The sequence below is a fragment of the Elgaria multicarinata genome, chromosome 19 (assembly GCF_023053635.1).
Source record: "Elgaria multicarinata webbii isolate HBS135686 ecotype San Diego chromosome 19, rElgMul1.1.pri, whole genome shotgun sequence".
In the NCBI taxonomy this organism is placed as follows: domain Eukaryota; kingdom Metazoa; phylum Chordata; class Lepidosauria; order Squamata; family Anguidae; genus Elgaria; species Elgaria multicarinata.
Window position 1 is genome coordinate 20641667 of NC_086189.1, and position 18329 is coordinate 20659995.

General features: G+C 52.5%; 2 protein-coding genes across 2 annotated transcripts in view; one reads left to right on the top strand and one right to left on the bottom strand.

Moving 5' to 3' along the window:
• ADAMTSL2 (ADAMTS like 2) overlaps window positions 1-7685 on the bottom strand; it is a 34514-nt gene extending 26829 nt beyond the window's left edge. Inside the window, exons 1-3 of the mRNA XM_063144999.1 lie at window positions 7617-7685; window positions 7325-7399; window positions 1477-1563 (exon numbers count right to left, since the gene is read on the bottom strand). Coding sequence (XP_063001069.1) covers window positions 1477-1563; window positions 7325-7399; window positions 7617-7685 — 231 coding nt within the window. The remainder of the gene's footprint in view (window positions 1-1476; window positions 1564-7324; window positions 7400-7616) is intronic.
• A 1685-nt stretch (window positions 7686-9370) lies between these two features.
• On the top strand, window positions 9371-15457 carry MYMK (myomaker, myoblast fusion factor). Its single transcript, XM_063144755.1, has 5 exons — window positions 9371-9517; window positions 12445-12559; window positions 13940-14088; window positions 14680-14796; window positions 15311-15457. Exons 1-5 carry the CDS (start codon window positions 9383-9385, stop codon window positions 15455-15457), a joined length of 663 nt encoding a protein of 220 aa, XP_063000825.1. The 5' UTR covers window positions 9371-9382.
• Window positions 15458-18329: the final 2872 nt, after the last annotated feature.

Below are 18329 nucleotides of genomic sequence, written 5' to 3' on the forward strand. Positions count from 1 at the left end.
AGTGGTGCAGCCCCTGCTGGGCCTGCAGGAAGCCCACAGCTGGTCTGTGGCAGCATCTCCAGGGAGGGCAAGGAAAGACTCCTGCCAGAATGCTCGGAGGGCCCTGGCTGCCCATCGCTGCCGGCAGTTCTGGGTTCGAGCGACGTGGGGTACCTGGTCCTGTGCAAGGCAGCCGCCTCGGCTCCTGTCCTCCTCCTCCTCCTCCTCCTCCTCCTCTTGCCCATGGCCACCTGCTCTTTCTCCCGCCTCTCACTGGTGGCCCAGGCAGCAGAGGTGGCTAGGAGCAGCAGATGCCTCCATGGCGTCTGAGTGAGCGAGTGAGAGCAATTACGGGAGGGAGGAGGAGAAAGTGGGCTCACCGGGGGGGGGGGGGTTTTGCGCAAGGGCCCTCCTGGGGCCCGCACTGGCCAAGTGGACCCAGGTGTTCCGATTCAGTGAGAGTGCTTTCTGCCTGGAGATACCAGGTCTTGAACCCATGACATGACGCACAGTTGCTGAGTTCTGGGTATTGTGTGCAGCAGCGTCAGAGACCCCCCCCATGCCCCCCTTAGCTAAGGGGGCTTTGGGCCCAAGCGCCACAGCCATCTGGGGCAAAACAAGGGTACAGGGGTCTCCCCCCCCCGAACCAGCGAGACACAAAGAACTTGTCCAGGATCCAAGCCTAGGGTTTTGCAGCCCAAGAATGAATCCTGCCCTCAGACTCACCAGCCCTCCTCAACCTTTGCTGTGGAGACTGCTAAGATTTTGTCTAATGGGATCCCAAGAGAGTGCAACCCTTGCCACACCTCCATCCTATTTCACGGAGCAAATTTTGTCTGCCAGCACCACTGTGGCAGGTTCTGAGAGCTCAGAATCCACACTGATTAATTGAAAGCCCCAGAATTCTTGGCCCTACGTCCCGGAGGCAGGTGGCTGAAACTTACCCGAAACAGTTGGTTTTCATTAAAGCTCCAAGCCACCTCTGGTCCAAAGCCAGTCAAATAATTATTCTTCCTTCAGACCAAAAGAGAGAGAGAGAAGATTGTGCTTAATACTTTCACTTACTACGAAAGCCCCACCGATGGAGTTGTGTGTGGGGGGGGTGGCGGCTCCCAAATGCCCCTTGTGTACGTTGGGTCAGGGCAGGCATCTTTGGCTAGAAAAGGAGGCGGGAGCAGCGAGGGCATGCTGGCAGCGGCGGCAGCGGCGGCTTGGGATTATGTAACTGCCTCCTGCCTCACACCGTACCCAGATTCTGAGAAAGGTTCAGACTGAACTGAACTGAACCAAACACAAACACAATCCTTCTTCGAGCTAGGATTGAGAAGAGGGTGAGAATTGAGAAGAGGGCTGTTTAAAATCTTTGGCCCTGCCGTGACTGGAAATTAAAAAGACCTCCCTCAAAAAACAAATAGAAGAAGAAAAAGAAAGTTTGTCTTGGCGAAACAAAAGTAATTTGGAGATGAAGAGGAGGAGGAGGAGGAGGAGGCATCGTACCTTGGAGAAGGGGTCACTGCCGGCCAGATGTTTGCTTGATTGGGCAGAAAGATGCTGCAGGAGCCGGCCAGGTGCAACAGAGCTCGTCTGTGGAGAGCGACCGGAGAGTGAGCAGCGTTGGGCGGCTGCGGCAGGCAGGAGGAGGTGCAGAAATCGCAGACACCCTCCCTCCCTCCCTCCCTCCCTCCCTCTTTCTCTCCTTCTCCTCAGACTTCAAAGGGCAGCCAAAGGACCCAGGCTTCCAGCAAGGAGGAGCTGCTGAGCAGTTATCCCAAGTCCACTGGAGTCAGTTTTATAGCTGACGGACAGACACTGAGGATCTCTCCAGCCTCCCTGAAATGTCTCTCTTCCCCCCCCCCCCACAGCACTCCCCTCCACCCTGGATTTCACTTCATGCGCTCCCCCCTCGGCTCAGAGTCTCTTGGCCAACCTCCGCCAGGCTGTTTCCTGCAGCCAGACAGCCCGGGTGGATCAGACTTTTACAAGGGATGAGGGGGGAGTCCGAGCCAAGCCGGAGAGACAGTTCTGCCTACAGATGTCCGTCCTCCCTCCCTGTCAGTATCACCTGAGCGACAGAGGTGGCAGCAGCTGTGTTGGCAACAGCAACGTCAGTGGCGTCAGCATCGGTGTTTAATTCCACACAAGTATCTGGAGGGCAAGAAGGTGGGCTGACATTTCCCACAGCGCAGCTCCAAATAATTGCTGAGCCTCTCATGAGCAACGTGCTTAATGGAACCTCTTTGTCCTGCTCCCAGCTCCACAACACGGACTCTCTTTATGCAGGACAGCAAAGCTCTGGATCCCTACTAGGCACTGCAAGAGTCAGGATGGACAGATCTGACCATTCTGTTTCCCCCCACATTAATCCCCCCCCAAAAAAACTCTCAAGTTTAAAGATATATGAGAGTTTTGTTTTTGCTCACAGAACATGCTAGCATGCCTGTTCAAAGCCCTGAATGCGTAGACCCAAAATGTTTGGAAATGGCGAGGTCACGGCGGTCTTGCTCCTTATTCCCAGTTTGATTTGCAAAAATGTCCTAGTTTGCACCAATTTCCTCCGTAGACGGCAATTGCAAACGGGAATCAGGCGAGAGCGACGGGGCTAAGTTCGGAGAAGCGTGGTGGTCCTGAGCAATGGGCTTGTTTATTCCAGCCACCCTTCCAGAAACGCGCCCTGAAACCCATGGAGCGAGCACTGTCCCTGTGCCCGGAAACTTGTCTACAAGAGTCTGCCTGGAGAACAAGGCCGGGACTCTCCTCTGTCGAACACACCAGGTGAGCCTGTTTGGAAGGAGGCCTTTGCCTGCCGTGCCCTCTGCAGCAAGATGCACCTCCCTCGCCTTCCCCAAACTGGGAAACGGGGAGTTTGCTCTGAAGAAAAGTTTGTAACGAGCGGCAGCCCATGTGGCTCACTGGGAAGGCAAACGTTCCAGAGCCCCCCGTGGCTCGGCGTTCTCACTCCGTAAACGTAGGCTGAAACCAAGTAAAAGCAGAACCAGTCATAGCGCTCAGTTTTGCATGGGAAGGGTTAATTGATGTTCTGGATCTGACTCGCCATCTTTTGGGGTTAAGAAGAGAGGAGTTTCTCTCCCCAACACCAGGGTTAGTTCGTAAGGCCTTTCTGGAGTCATGGCGCCCATATTCTAACTGGCAAGAGAGAAACAGGCCTTGCAGCTGCGACCAGTTGCCTTCTGATAGCTCAGTCGAGCCAGTTGGCAGAATCGATGGTGTAAAAGCTAGAATCTGGGCCTGATGGCCAGACATTTTGGAGTGAAACCAGAATGTGGGTTGTTTTTGGAGTAAAATGTCTCACCTCATTCTCTAACATCTGCCTCCCCCCCCCCACACCACCACCTGTCTCTCTCCAGGATGAACAGCCGTGGCTGCTCTGGATGAGGCTGCCTTTCCCTGCTCTCTGGACCATTCCTGCTCCTGCTCTTCCCCCCTCCCCGCCACTGCCAGGAGAGCTTTAGCATCGAGAGGGATGGATCTGTCAATTTATCTCTGCTTCACAGTTTAAAGTTGGGTTTGTCCCAAACTTTCAGAATTTTTCAAATCCAGTTCATCCTGAACTATGCAAATGTTGTTTGGTTTTTCTTTAAATTAAAACCATAAATTATTTATTTATTTATTACATTTTTATACTGCCCAATAGCCGAAGCTCCCTGGGAGGTTACGAGGCAATAAATACAAAGGGTAAAATACAGTATAAAATTTGAAAGTCTAAAACTATAATATGAAAGTAAAAAAAGGAAAAGCCAAACAGAAGCTATTAGCAGGGCAAAAAATTAAAATGCAAAACCAGATCTAAAACAAACCGGAAAACTGAAATGCCTGGGAGAATAAATTTGGCGCTGAAATGAGCACAAGGTGAATCTCTCTGGGAAGCTCATTCCACAGCCAAGGTGCCACAGCAGAAAAGGCCCTGATGTGATATGGCCCCTGCGAAGAGGCTGGCCGCTGCATTCTGGACTGAGGGCAGGTTCTGAGTGCTCTGGAAAGGCAGCCCTTATGCAGAGTGCGCTGCAATAATCCAGATGTGCTGCAACTAAAGCCAGGACTTCAATTGCCATGAACGGCTCCTTGGCAAGGGCACTTCTGGCCACAGAGGATACCTGGGCAAAGTAAAAACAACAGTCCAAACATTGTATCCTCAGCTTGTTATCGAGTTTCATTTCCAAATATTTTAGTCCATATGCTGCTCAGAGTGACTCTCAATGCACACAAAAGCTGCAATAACTAATATTTTTTTGTTTAAAAAAAAGGGGGGGGAGAATTAACTTACCAATAGACTATTTTCATTCTGATTAATACAGAATAGTTGAACAGCAACAGAGAACACACCTGTGGCGTTACGGCTTTCCTCAGGGAGAATTCCCTGCCTTTAAAGTCTTGCTCACCCCAATCCAGAACCACCTTTTCTTTCCCCCACTGGGTTTCGCTGCTGCCAGGACCCTGAAGGATCAGGCCCAAGGCTTGCTCAGTCCTGCCTCTGCGAGAACACGCCACCATCCCTTTATAACCTTTTGCTGCCGCCTTACATGGCCACAAGATGGAGGAGGAGAAGGAGGAGTTTAGGAGCAAAGAAAGCTTTATTAATTACAGTGATAATATGCCGTTAGATACGAAACAAGTACCTCTTAGATGGCTCTATATTCTTTCATCCACAAAATCAGCCTCTCATCTCCACAGAACCCTGAACTCTCTCTCCCCCCTCTCCGCCCCCCACCCAGCTCTACCAGACCATCTCCCGACCTGCCTCACAATCCATACAGAATCGCTGAACCGCAACACAGGGTAGGGTTGCCAACTTGCAACTTATCTTCCCAGTGGGTGGAGCCAAGAGCCGCCTTTCAGCAGCGGAGACTCTGGGGAAAGTCCAGAGTCTGGTGAATCCAGGGAAAATACAATATCTGGTTCCAAATATCTGGCTGGTTCAACGGAATAGCTGGTAGCGAAGCCAAGGAAAAAATATGTGCGGACAGATACAATGCTTGACATTTGGCAAAGCTGCGCAAACCCAGTGCTGAACAGGCAAGTGAAATGTTTCTTTGCTAGTCCAAGCCTTGCCTTCCCCCCTTGTGTTTCTCGAAACAGTTCTTAAGGATGTGGAAACCGGGATCGCGAGCCTGGTGTGGGACAGACATCCCGAGGAGACGGAGAGACCACAGAGACGTCCCGATGGGAGAACTATCCTTAGATCGCCCCAGTCACGGCGGGAACATCCACCCACCACAGGTTGGACTCTGCTGGTTTGGCACCGCGGAGAAACCCAAATGGCAATTACAGCCATGAAATTAATCCCAAGGAGCTAAACAACAACTGAGCAGGAAATTGCAGCCCTCCAACCGTGTTTATCTCTGGGGGCGACGCGTACTTTCAACACAAAACAAGACAGGAAGGAGGCACAACGCCCAAGCACCGTCAGCCCCATGGCAGAAAACGCGGCGTCCACGGAGGCCTCTTCTCTTGCAGCAAGTGCACCAATCAAGAAGCGGGGAAAAGGAACCCAGCGAGAAACGTCTCCTGCCATATAAACTCTTGTCCTGGTGGATATGTAGGAGCCGGAAAAAACCCGGAAATGTAAGAGCCCAAGCCGAGGGCTGCTTCTCCAGTCCAGCATCCTCTTCCTAGCCAGAAAGTCACCAGCGGAGAGTCGTGGATGGTTCCCTGCTATTTGTCTGGCGATGAGGACTTCTGCCCCTGCACATGGAGGCTCCATTCAGCAACCACTGCAAAGAGAGCCACCATAAGCCACGTTGCCTGGTGATCTCCGGGGTCAGGACTGCGTCTCTGGAGGGCAATGGCAGCTTCTCTGGGCGAGTCTCTTCCCGCTTCAGAGGAGCAGCAGCAGCAGCAGCAGCAACAACACTTGCAACACCATGTTCCACGTGTTGCCCTTGAGTCCTGTGTTGCCCCCCACCTCTCAGGGGGGCCACCACAGAACAATCCGGGCACTGGGGGGGGGAGAACAGCCATGCCCTCCTCTGCCCTCCTACCAGGACGGGAAGAGGGAGGCAGAGGGCAGGCTCACGTCATATCTAGGGACACCCCCAGGGAAAGGCAGTGTGGGGCCACAAGAGAAAAAGTCAAGGTGGCTGGAAGGCAGGTTGAAGAGTTGATCTACACTGGAGGCAAAGCACCGGGGCCTGCAACAAAAAGTTGCAGCGTTAAGAGAGCTCCTGCTCACGGTTCCAGCCAGCCAGGGCCGCCTCCCCCAGAGCCCATTCCATTCCCCTTCCTACACAGTTTTCCATTTCTCTGCCAGCCCCGGTCCCTGTCAGTCAGCATCGTGTTCCAACTGAGCAGGGTCAGTCTTTACTAGGGCTGGTTTAGGGTCGTGTCCCCCTGCTCCCCCCACCCCACCCCTTTTCTTTTCTTTTCTAAGGCTTCTTCTTCAGTCCTTGGGGTTTTGCCTCAGTTTCCTGCCCCCTCCCTCTTGTGCATGGATGGTGCCATCTTGGTTACATAAGTTGCAGCACCTACACCTGGAAATAGAAGGAGCACGTGGCAGCCCAGCGTTGTTGCGCAGAATGCTCCTGTACGGCCCTCTTTCAGGGAGTTCCATTCCATCCCCTCTCCTGCCCTGCGTTCCCTCCCCCTGGAGAGTTGCTCAGCTTACCGAGGCCTTGTGGGGCGCCCTGGGGGGTGTCCCCCCCCCTTAGGCCTCTTCCCTGAGGATTTCCTGCACTTGTGCACCCTGTGTTTCCCCCAGCCTGTGGATTCCTCCCTCGGGCAGTGCTGTTGGGCCACAGAAGCGCCGCTGTCGCCGCTGTTGCTGATGCTTGGCCGTGAGGGGACGTGCTCAGGGCCCGAGGCGGGTGCTGCTTCCTACCCGGCCCTCCTTGCAGGAAAGGGGATTGAGGGCCATATATACGCCCTGATTTGCTCGTTTGCAGCATTCAAGGAGGTGCTTTTGCATGGGGGAGCATGGAAAATACGATCAGCTCCACCTGGAGCCTGAAGGGATCCCATCCAGGCTTCTACCACATCATGTTGTGTAAGGTGCAGATAGGCTTTCGGAGTGTCGAAAGGGAGCCCCGATCCGCATCTGAGGGGAAGCCTGTGATTTAAGTAGGTGCCAAGTAAGAAAGAAGGTGCAAAGGCTGCAAAGAATCAAAGACCAAGGAAAGAGTCATTGGGAATGAGCATTAATGCTGGGCGGGGTGGGGGGTCGGTGTTCCGCTGGTGCTCCGTTCAGGGTGTCCACATGTTGCTCAGGGCCTATTTGTTCTGCTAGTGAAATGAAAAGGAGGCCCAAGTGGTGCCGCAGGAGCGGAAGAGGATGGGGGGGATCCTTGGGGGAGTGGAAGCCCAGAGGAAGCCTCGCACTCTGCTGCCTCCTTACGCTCATCACCACTCCCCAAGCAGTGAGCAGTTTCTCCGGGGTGTGGGTGTGGGTGTGTCGGTGTCTGGCCAGCGCCTGGGTAAAAGGAAACAGGAGAACACCTTTGTCTGGCAGAGAGGCACTTTGGCTGCCCAGCTGCGCAGGATCTTTGAACTGGGAACCATCTGTGCCATGTGCAAAGCATGTGTGCCAAGGCAAGACATCCCATCCCCCAACCTCAAAGCAGGCCCCGGCGGTTTGTGGAGCCTCAGGAAGAGAGGTGTGTGCCAAGAGCGGGACAGGCAGCACCTACCCTCACTTGGGCACCTGCAACAGCTCCCTGAAAGGCCACGCCCAGCCCGGGACTTGCCCGGCGCCTCATCCGAGCCACCTGCTTCCCTCCAGGCAGGCCTAGCAACGTTTCAAGTGACCCATTTTCAGTAATTGCTAGAACATGTGCTCGGACCTGCTAGGTTTTTTCCAGCCGTCTCCTCCATGGCTCCATCACAGCGCTGCGTGCAGGTCCACAGCTGTGAGGTGGTGTGTGTGTGTTTTTTAAAGCCCTGTGGAATGTTTGCTAGCTTCTGAGAACTATCACGTTTTTTATTGCTCTGGAGGAAAAAAATGCTGTCCAGAATGACCTGGCTCTTCACCACATCCATCAGCCGGTGGAGTCTCCTTCCTCGCCAGCAAGGCCTCATCATGAGAGACGGCGGTTGGAGGTCTCCAGCAGAATGAACTAATGGCACCCCGTGCCTGCTGCCCCCCACAGATGAGTGTCGGGGCCAAAATGAGTGGGTCGCATTCCTGCCCAGGGCTGCAGGGCTGTTCCACATTGTTCAGAGTGCCTACCGACCCTGATGTATTCCCTCGCACTCTGTCCCTGCACAGGATGCCCATCATCTCCGGGGGGCCCAGATGCTCCACCTGGCAGAGGAGAAATGCCAGCCAGCTGCCGAGGCGGGGCGGAGCACCATTTGCCTCCCTGGATCAGGGGCACTCGCTCGGAGTGCTCTGTAAAACAGCCCCAGTAGGTTTTCCTTCGGGCCATCTGGAGCCCACCAATCTACCTGATTTGCTTTGGGGGCAGCAGGAGTAGGGTGACCGGGGCAGAACAGACCCCCAGGCCTGGAGTACTGAGATGCCCCTGATGCAGAAGGAAAGCAGCAAGCAAGAGAGAACGGGGTGCACAGCCCTGCTGTCATTCCAGGCAGACACAGACAGTAGCTCATCTCATCAGGACTCTGCTGGAGCCCAAACCACAGGGTCCGTAGCTCCAGCCAGCCTCACATTCCTGCTTCCTGCTTCATCTGAACAGCTGTCTTGAAAAGGACGCGAAGAATCTGCACGAGCTTCCAAGGAAAAGATATTAGTCCCAAGGAAGGAAAAAGGCAGGAGGCTTGTAATAAAGTTGTCTTCTTCTTCTTTTTTTAAAAAAGTGTAATACAATAAAGAGAGACATTGTCTGGGAGGGGGGTGTCGCCTTGGAGAGCTTTGCCACCCTCGCTCTGTGCTGCAGGGCTTCCAACACCTCTAACCATTGCCGGATAGGAGCTAGCCCTCTGGGTCTTGGGGGGATTTGCAGTCAGTTTGCACAATTTAACCAGAGTTGTAACCGCCCAAGGTCAGGGGTGCCTTACTTGATGCAGAGGCCTGCCTGCCTGCCTCTGTGCCTCAGGGCAAAAGGGTGAGGATCTCATCCCTGGGTTCCGAGGAAGACAGGGGCTCGGCCGAGCCCTGCCCACCTTGGAACAGGAGGCTTTCTGGGGCCGTCAATGGGCTGTTTGTTCCCCTGGCCTTCGAGGGAGCTTACAGCCCCGCAGAACAGCTGGTGTCAAGTGGCAGCCATCAGCTGTGCCCCGTCCCACCCGCAGCCCTCCAGCACCTGTCTCCGTGACCTCACACAAGAGCTAAGCCCGCGTTTGGGCATTTAAACCCATTTGCCCATTTGCCCCAGCTGTCTTCAGAGCACGCAGGCGTGAGGCTCTGCTGGCAGGCTCCGCTGCTGCCTCTCTGCAGTCTTCAGGCCCTTCTCCTTCCGAACGGCCTCTTTCTTCTCCAGCAGGGACCCTTCTTCCAATGGGCTCCTTCGTGGCCAAGCTCCTGCTGCCCACCCTCAGCAGCCTGGCTTTCCTCCCGACCATCAGCATTGCAGCCAAGCGGCAGTTCCACATGGAGGCCATGGTCTACTTCTTCACCATGTTCTTTGTCTCGGTAAGAGCCTCAACCCCACTGCCCGGCCCCCTGCTCCCACCCACCCACCCACCCACTTTCCAGGGACGTTCTGATGAGGATTCTCATTAACAACAACAGAAGGGGGAGGGGGGAGAATGACTGTGTTTTATCTGTTTGCCTTGTATACATTTTAGCTTTTCATGGAAACGCCATATGCAGGCGGTGCCTCTTCTGTTCCGTAGCCTTTTGCAGGTGGGGGGATGCCCCCTCACTCACCACCACGAGTGCTGACATCCCTCCACCCACGTCAACCGAGGATAACACACCTGGTGCATCTTGGCGGGGGGGGGGGAAGCATCCAAATAAATCTCTTCATCTGTAATGGTGACACAAGGCTTTTTATTTTTGCTGCAACAAACTAATATGGTCATCCTGAGGCCAAAGAACAACGTGCCCAGTAGCACATCGAGTTCAGCAGGAGATCCTTATTGGAGCAGCACGCATGAAAAGTGGGTGTGCCCCCTCCCCCACCCCCACCCCCCAGATGAGATAAGACGGCAACGTCTTTTACCTAAGAAAAAAGCCATAGTAGCCATTGGGAAATGGATCCTTCCACAGAGCAGCATTTGGCAGAATGACCACGAACAACAAGAATTTTCTGATAATAAGGTGGCGGCTTCCTTCCCCCCTCCCCCTCAAACTGTATATTCTCTTAGTACTTCAAAATGGCAGCTAAACGTAGGCTTTTTTGATATGCAAATTGATTTAATCAGCTAATTAATACTTTGAAAGGAAGATGACTAAGTAATTACCTAAAAGTTGTATGAGCAACCAGCAGTGAAAAGCCCACAGAAACAGCTAAATGTCCTAGAGAGAACTTTGCTCTCCATCTGTATTTGAACATCAACCATTTCAATGTTTTGTATTATGATACCTAGTTTGCAGTGATGTAGAGCTTTTAAATCATACTTCGTACTTGGGAGTACCCAGCGCACCCCACAATTCCACACTCTCTTGCCATCTTTACAGCATGGTTGCAAGGTGTTCTCCCCATATTCCGGAGGGGAAGGTGGAGGGTGAGAGGGAGTGGCTTGCCTAAGGCCACCAGGTGTTTATGGCTGAGGCAAGATTCGAACCTCAGCCTTCCTGAACTGGAGCGCCACCTCTTTGCTCTCAGTACTTCAACATGTTTCGCTTATCTCCGTGGTTTCCTATTCCACACTGACTGGGCCTTTTAGGGAATTGGCTGTCAGTTCCAGTTGGGCCTCCAGGGGCTATAAAAATGAACAGAATTCAGGGTGGGGAGAAAGAAGGCGAGCGAGAGATGCAACTGCTTCCAGTCCTTCGGCCAGGCCCCATTGCTGCCTCCGCCAGACACCCAACACTGCCTCTGCGGTCCTCTCACAGGCCAGCTGCTGCTGTGGCTGCATTGCCCCCACAGGAAATTCTCCAGTGGAAGCACACGGGACGCTTCAGACGAGGGCTCGTGCAACAGCCAGAAACATCTGCTCTCCTGCGCACGCCGGTTCTCTGCTTTGCATGGCCAGACTTCTCCGTCCAACTCCGAGACAGGCGGCGGCCATAGCCGAACCCACGAGAGGGGGATAAATGGCGAGGCGCTCTGGAAAGGCTCAGGCGCGTTTGGTGCTTAAGGGCTGCAACAGCAGCTGAAGACCTGCGGCTGTGACACGGCCCCTGGTCCTGGTATTGAGCCAGTAGCATCTGTGTCCCCAGAGCCCTGCCTCTAAAGAGCTCACCACCCAACGCTGCTCCCTTCCATCGTGGGAGACCTGTGTGGAAGACGGCGTACAAAGGACTGCCACGCATCTTCTTAGCTGGATCAGGTCCTCAGATTGGAAGCTCCCTGGGGCAGGAACCTCTCCTGTTGGCTGAGGTTACACTATGGAATAGCTCTTGCCACTCACAGCATTGCAAAGAAGACGCGTGCCTAAATGCCCAGTTGTGGAGTTCTGTTTGGCCTTCAATGGAATGCTTATTCCCTCATTGCAATGGGGAGGGACATTGTGCGCTCAGTCTGTTTACTTGGCTGGATCGGAGCATAAATATTTACAGCAGCGAGCAAGACAACAGAGGATGTGAAGGCACTGGTGACAGGCAAGGGAATGGACCATTTAAAGAATTGCCATTATCTCAGTCAGTACATTTGCTTCGTGCCCAAAAGTCCAAGTCTTTTCTCTACTTCCTGTGCCCCCAGCTGTTTTCAAAGTATTGTCAGAAACAGTATTTGTTTGGTCTTTGTTTTTAAATAGCAAACAATTATGCCTTTATCTTGAGCTGCCTTAGGAACCTTTATTAAAAGGTGGGATAAAAATGGGCCTTCAAAGGAATGGTCCATACCTTAGCACAGCCTCGCTCACAGGTTTATCTTTACTCACAAGGAGGCCCTATTCTTCAGGGGGGCATTTCTGCCTCTGGCAGCTGGCTGAACCTTGACCTTTAGGTGCCTGCACACCTTGGGGGTTGGTGGCTGCTCCCTGGCTGCCACCTCCAAGCCCAAGAGGGGGGCTTCTGGCAGGGTGAGGGGCAGTGTCAGGGCTCTCTCCTCCAAGGGCCCAGGGTACTCTGGCCTGCTGCTTCAAGGGCCCTAGACAGAGGCAGCTCCTCCTGAACATCGTCCCCCAGAGAGGGTGAGCCAGCCAGCCTTTCAGCTCTCCTCCTGTGGCCTTGCTCAGCACCCCAGTGCTGTCAGGGGGGTGGGGCTTTCCCGTGTTGGCACCAGGACACCGGAGCACCTCCCTGATAAAGGCCCTTTGCCTGGCCCATCACTGCTTGCCTTTCAGCTTGCCACAGACTTGCCTTTTTCAGAGGGCTCTTGGAAGGTGATCCTATTTCTTCCTTTGGCTGATCGCTGCTTGCCTCCTTGAATGTATGTGTATAGAAAGGCTGGATGGAGCTCCTGGGCTTCAGTAACTGCGTTAGATAAACCAGACCCTCTTTCCTCACAGATGTACCACGCCTGCAATGGCCCTGGTTTATCCATCCTGTGCTTCATGCAATATGACATCCTGGAGTACTTCAGCATCTTTGGGACGGCCCTGTCCATGTGGGTGTCACTGATGGGTAAGAGCACGTCTTCCTCTGGGCTGGGGCTAGGATGCTGCAGGGGCTGTATCTGCAGCCGAGGAAAGCCAGCAAAAGGTCCCAGCAGAATCAAGGAAGATTGGCAGAAGAGTTGCCTCAAGGCCCAGGAGGGGGCAGGGGGCAGGGGCGGTTATGTTCCTCTGTCAAGCTCACTGTGCACACGGATCGGATCGTGCCATGTAAAAAATATTGCTATTGCGACTTAGGGCAAACAGTTTGAGTATTTTGCATGGGTGCAAGCCAAATAAGGACGTGAAACTGCCCCCATCCTTTGCATGGGGGAGGGAGAATGTTGAGGGTGGGGGGGTGCAGACTCACTCCGTGCTGCCGGCTCCCGCCCTTGCACACTGTGGGTGTTTATTTGGGGGGAGAATGGATGTGTGCTTTTACGTGTGTGCATGTGTTTGCATGCACACACGTGCAGCCTCTGCCCCCCTTCCCCAACCAACACCAGAGGTGGCCGTGGGGCACCTACCAGAACTGCACCTGTCAGAACTGTGTTTGACTCCAGGTCAGTCCACACTCATTTCTCACTGAGAAACAGCACAATTATTATTTAGGGCTGGAGTGTATCTATTAGTTAAATGGACCCCTAAAGCAGTCCATAAGAGATTTATTTGGAAAAGTGAATTCAGCAGGCATGCAGTGGGAATTAAAACTGGATCTTGTTACTCTTTAGCCCCCAAAAATGTAATAAACAATGTGATCCAAGGACACAGAAGAGGTGGTGTCTGGGACGTGGATAGAAGCCTCTCCCCTTGTCACTCGCAAAGTGTTGGATATACTCGTGTGTGAATGCAGCCTGCTGTGGGCTCCTTTCCCAGGCCTGCAAGTCCAGGACAGCCACAGTGCAGCTGTTGCAGGCTGGAGATGCACGGAGCCCACCGGGAGCCTTAACTCCTCTCCGAGATTTCCCCATCCTCTGCTCCTCAGCAGATTCCAATAACTCAGAGCCTCCCTGACGGAAGTGTAAGTTTGCAGACAGCAAGTGGGTTCCTGATTCCAAGAATCCACCTTGGCCCAGACTCAAGCCAAATTTAAACACATCTTAGGACAACCAAAAGAACCAGAGGTAGAAGCATGAGGGCAGAAACTCTCCTCAATGTGCATTTGACTCAGATTGTAATTAATGCTTTCCTTTACAACTAGACCAGAGTTTCCCAAATTTTACCATTGCAAGCTCTTCTTAGACCAAGAAATAACCAATGTTTTGAGCTTCTTGAAACGTAGTTTGGTTTACGTATGCGTGCGCACACACACACACACCAGTTTAAAGCTCATGGCCATAATCAAGGAGCCCTTGAAACAATAATGTTCAAAATTACACCATACTTGACCTCTGTGTTTTCCATTACTCAGCCCTGGCAGAGTTTGATGAACCAAAACGATCCACCTTTGTGATGTTTGGAGTGCTCACAATCGCTGTCAGGATCTACCATGATCGGTGGGGATACGGCGTCTACTCTGGACCAATTGGGACAGCTGTTCTCATGATCACTGTGAAATGGGTAAGGGCCCTTGCCACAGTCAGGGCTATCTGAAGTGGAAGCCAAGGAGCACGGTAAGGCCAAGGCAGACTGCCTTCCTCCAGGATGGGGGTTTACTGGAAAGGGGCCCTGCTCCCCCCAGACCCCAATCCCTCCCCCCTTCCGTCCCCCTACAAAAAGGCTTGCCTTCGAATGAACGACACCCCATGACATTGCACCGTCTGCAGGGGGCATCCTGGGGGTGAGAGTGGGAAAATCCGGCCTCAGGCAGCCATGGAAGGGGGGCACCGCCACGGCTAAACTGTGGTGGTGCCCCCCTTCCATGGCTGGTAGCAGCAGCAAAGGAAATAGCGCTCTAGAACCCAGTACCAATTCAAACTGGCAGTTCTTACAAGAGAACATTTGGCTCAGTTCTAGAGTTTGGACATTTGGATTGGGTAAAAGCCCAAAGGCTGGGCAGTATCTCAGGGTGTGGAGTGTGTGTGTGTGTGTGTGTGTGTGTGTGTGTGTGTGTGTGTAGGACTTCACTCTCCGTCATGGGTTTCATGACAAATGTCTGTGGTGAATGGAAACCCATCTGATCTCAGTCTCCTCTTCACTCTTCCTTTCCAGTTGCAAAAAATGAAAGAGAAAAAAGGGCTCTATCCAGATAAGAGTGTCTATACACAGCAAATTGGGCCTGGCTTCTGCTTTGGGGCCCTGGCTTTGATGCTGAGGTTCTTTTTTGAGGTATGTTTGGTGGCACTCCGAGGCCAGCCCCTGACATGGGGCACCGCTCTAGCCCCCTGCGGGAGGGTCTGCCCACTCCCCTCCCCCAAGGGGGGCTGCCCCTCAGCAGCAGGGAGGGGAAAGGCGTCGAACTCTGTCCCGTGGCGTACTATTAACCCCCCTCCTAAAAGTATTTGTATGTGTTTTTGTGCACCATTTTGCCCAGTTATATACATTTTGGCAAACACCTTTCCTTATTGTAATGTGGTTTTGTACATTACTTGCAGAACATATGCATTTTTGTGCGTGTTTTGTCCGAATATGTGCATTTTTGTAAACATTTTTAAACTGGAGAGTAGTATTGCCAAAATTTGGAAACTAGCAAATCTCGAAGTACAGCAGTGTATTGGTTCGGGGAGTGCAGAGATTAGGTCTGTTCACAATCTAGTGTGAAGCAGAAGACACACACCACACCCCCGATCGCTAGAGACATCTCTTTGCATGCATTCACGTCCGAAGTGCTTTCTTGTTCCAGGACTGGGATTACACCTACGTCCACAGCTTCTACCACTGTGCCTTGGCCATGTCTTTTGTCCTTCTGCTGCCCAAAGTGAACAAGAAGGCCGGCAACGGCGGTGCTCCAGCCAAGCTGGACTGCTCGACACTCTGCTGCTGTGTTTGAGGATGGACGGACGGACAGACGGGGCGAGGGCAGATGGTGCCATGGACGGTGTGCCTGCTGGCTGGAGCCTCCCCGTTCCTGCCCTGTATCTGTCTTCCTGGCCTGCACCGTCTGTGTGTCCAGTGTCTTGGAGACACTGGCAAAAGGTGTGCGCAGGTTCGGTAGGATCCTTCCCGCATGTGTCTCAAGGTTGGTGAACTGCACCCCATCGATTCTCACAGCCTCTCTGCTTCCAAACAGACTGACTAGTTTTATTTAAACAAAGGCTCTTCTGCAGAGCTCTCCCCCACACGGTGGCCACTCTCTCCTCAGGCCAGAAGCAGTGGGCGTTGCCCTTAGCCACTTCCTGCTTCCTCACAGGAAGTACAGCCCATTCAGGCTGAGTCCAGCGTTTTTTCCACCAGCAGCTTGAGAGAGAGAGAGAGAGAAGCCCGGTGCATAATAGACAGAGGGCTGAATGTCAGAGGTGGCGCTGCAGGCCACGCAGGAAGCCCGCCTGGGCCAGACGGCACTTGGGGCCTCCGGTCACCTTTCCCCACCTTAGATTAGGTGGGTTGCTATCCCAGAATAGCTGACTGTGTAAACGGACATTTCCAAGGTCCTCTGCTCTTGAATGGATGTCCTTGCTTATGCCCTTCTGCTTGGGACAGAACAATTTGGTCACTGGTTTACAGTGAAGCACGAAGGCGTGTTCTTGCTGCTTGTAAAGAGCGAGAGAGAGAGCAGAGCCCGTATTGTTGTTATTTCTTATTCTGCTCCTCACCAATAAATGTGTTTATTTCATGTGTCGATTTATGGAAACAAAGGCACAATAAATCTCCCCAGTGCCTCAGCAGAGCCTGGTGTCTCCCCGCCACCCGTCGTGACATCATGATTTAGACGTTTATACAGTGCAGGGAAGTTTCTGCCCCTCTTTTTGAGGGAACCACGAAGAGCTCTTCTGACTAAATAAGGCAAAGCCAACAGACAGCTGTTCGGAAGGGATAGATTTCATGATGAAGGAGGAAAGATTGAACATAAAAGAGATTTCCCCTCCCTCCCTTTTCTGAAATAGAGAAGAACACAGAAATTATCTCCAGCATAACTGAAATCATTTAAGGGTTGACAGGCTGATATTTGGGGTTTCCTGAGTTTGGGTCTTTCTGGATAATGGGTTGGAACCAGACTCGGAGTAGCCCCATTGCTATAATTTCAGTGTGTGGACTTTAAATGTGACCATGTCTGGATCTAATTCAGTAACTTTGTAAGGCAATAAACCTAGAACTTTGCAAACATTTTGAGCAGTTCCAAAAGTACAATTGGCACTGTTTGGGAAAAATGTTTGCTGATTTATTTAAATTGTCCTCGCTTGCCATCAGGGCTGCCATCATGTGGGTCTTGGAGCATGTGAAACGTCTTTAAAAAACAGGATTTATCTCTGAGCATATGCAGAGTACTTTTCTATGGCTTCATCCCATGGAGCCTATCTGGGATTAGAGAGCAGAAATGGCAGAGGAAACGGCACAGCAGCTTTGTGGGGCTCAGCCCCACCAGTCCCTGTCATTTTAAAAAATGAAGCTCTGTGTAAAGGTGACTGAATTTAAAGAGGCGCTTTCTTGAACCAGACTTTCTGCTTCCAAGTCTTTCTCGGGCCCGTTCCTCGCTCTTCAGGGCCGGTGCTAACACTGGCTGCTTTGTGGCACCCACCTGCTCGCCCCAAACTTTCAGCAGGTGTGTGCTCACACAAGGCCTTGTTCACATCACATGCACGAAAAATTTAGAGGCAAAGAAAGACGCTCCCGAAAGGGGCAGCCTGGGTGCCTGCAACATCCCAACTTAAACAGACTGTTTAGTGTTGCAGAAGTGGACGATTTATTTATCCTGTCTGGGAAGAAAGCCAGGGCTGTATGTCATGGACAATTAGAGCAGGATGTCCACCGATATTCAATGAAAGCCTACATTAATCCCAGCTCCGTCTGGAACACATTTGCACCACAGTCGTCTGTCAAGACACACTCCTGGCTGGACCCAAACAACCCCCAAATTAAGAACCTGACCATGAAAAACAAAAGGGAAATGCAGCGGACACACGGGGTTTGCCCTCAGCTGTGGATCAGTGCTGTGTGTAGGCCACGACTCTGGAGGAAAATAGATAAGGCCACCCTTGGGTGCAGCACGACGCAGCACCTCTAGCATCTCCGCTCTCTCTTTTTATATTTGATTTTAAAAAACCAACCAACCCCAGAAAACATGTCTAGCTCTTGTGGCTGCAAAGCCTGACTTGGAAGCACATGGACAATGCCTGACGCCTCATAAGCCAGAGGAATTGCAGGAGAAAGCCATCATGAGATGTAGCAGGGATCCCGGGATTGCTGCCGAAAATGGCAGCTCCCTTTTTAATTCTCTCCTTAAGGAAACCAACCATCTGTCAGAGATTCCTGCATTGAGCAGAGGGCTGGACTCGATGGCCTTAGAGGCCCCTTCCAACTCTCCTATTCTATGATTCTATGAAATGCCTGATGTCAATGATGCAGAGCAAAAGGCAGGGAGATGCATTCTGTGTTGGTGATGCAGCCACGCGGCTTCACAGCACAGAGCAAGGGGGGAAATGCACTGAGAGTTGTCACTTTTGGTGTCAAGCTCCTGGTCCCTGTCATGTCCAGAAGAGTTCCCAATTGCTAAAGGCCAGTGGATGGAGCTTTCATGCCCCCTGTACCTGCTTGCTTCCCCACCCCATATGTAGGCAAAGCCGAAGAGATCCTGCAACCAACAGGATAATTGGCATAAAATTTAAACGAATTGTACCATTTGCATAACCTCCATGATTTACTTGTAAACAAGCTGGTGAATCCAGGCCAAATTAAACCTCTCCCAAGCCTGCACACGCACACAC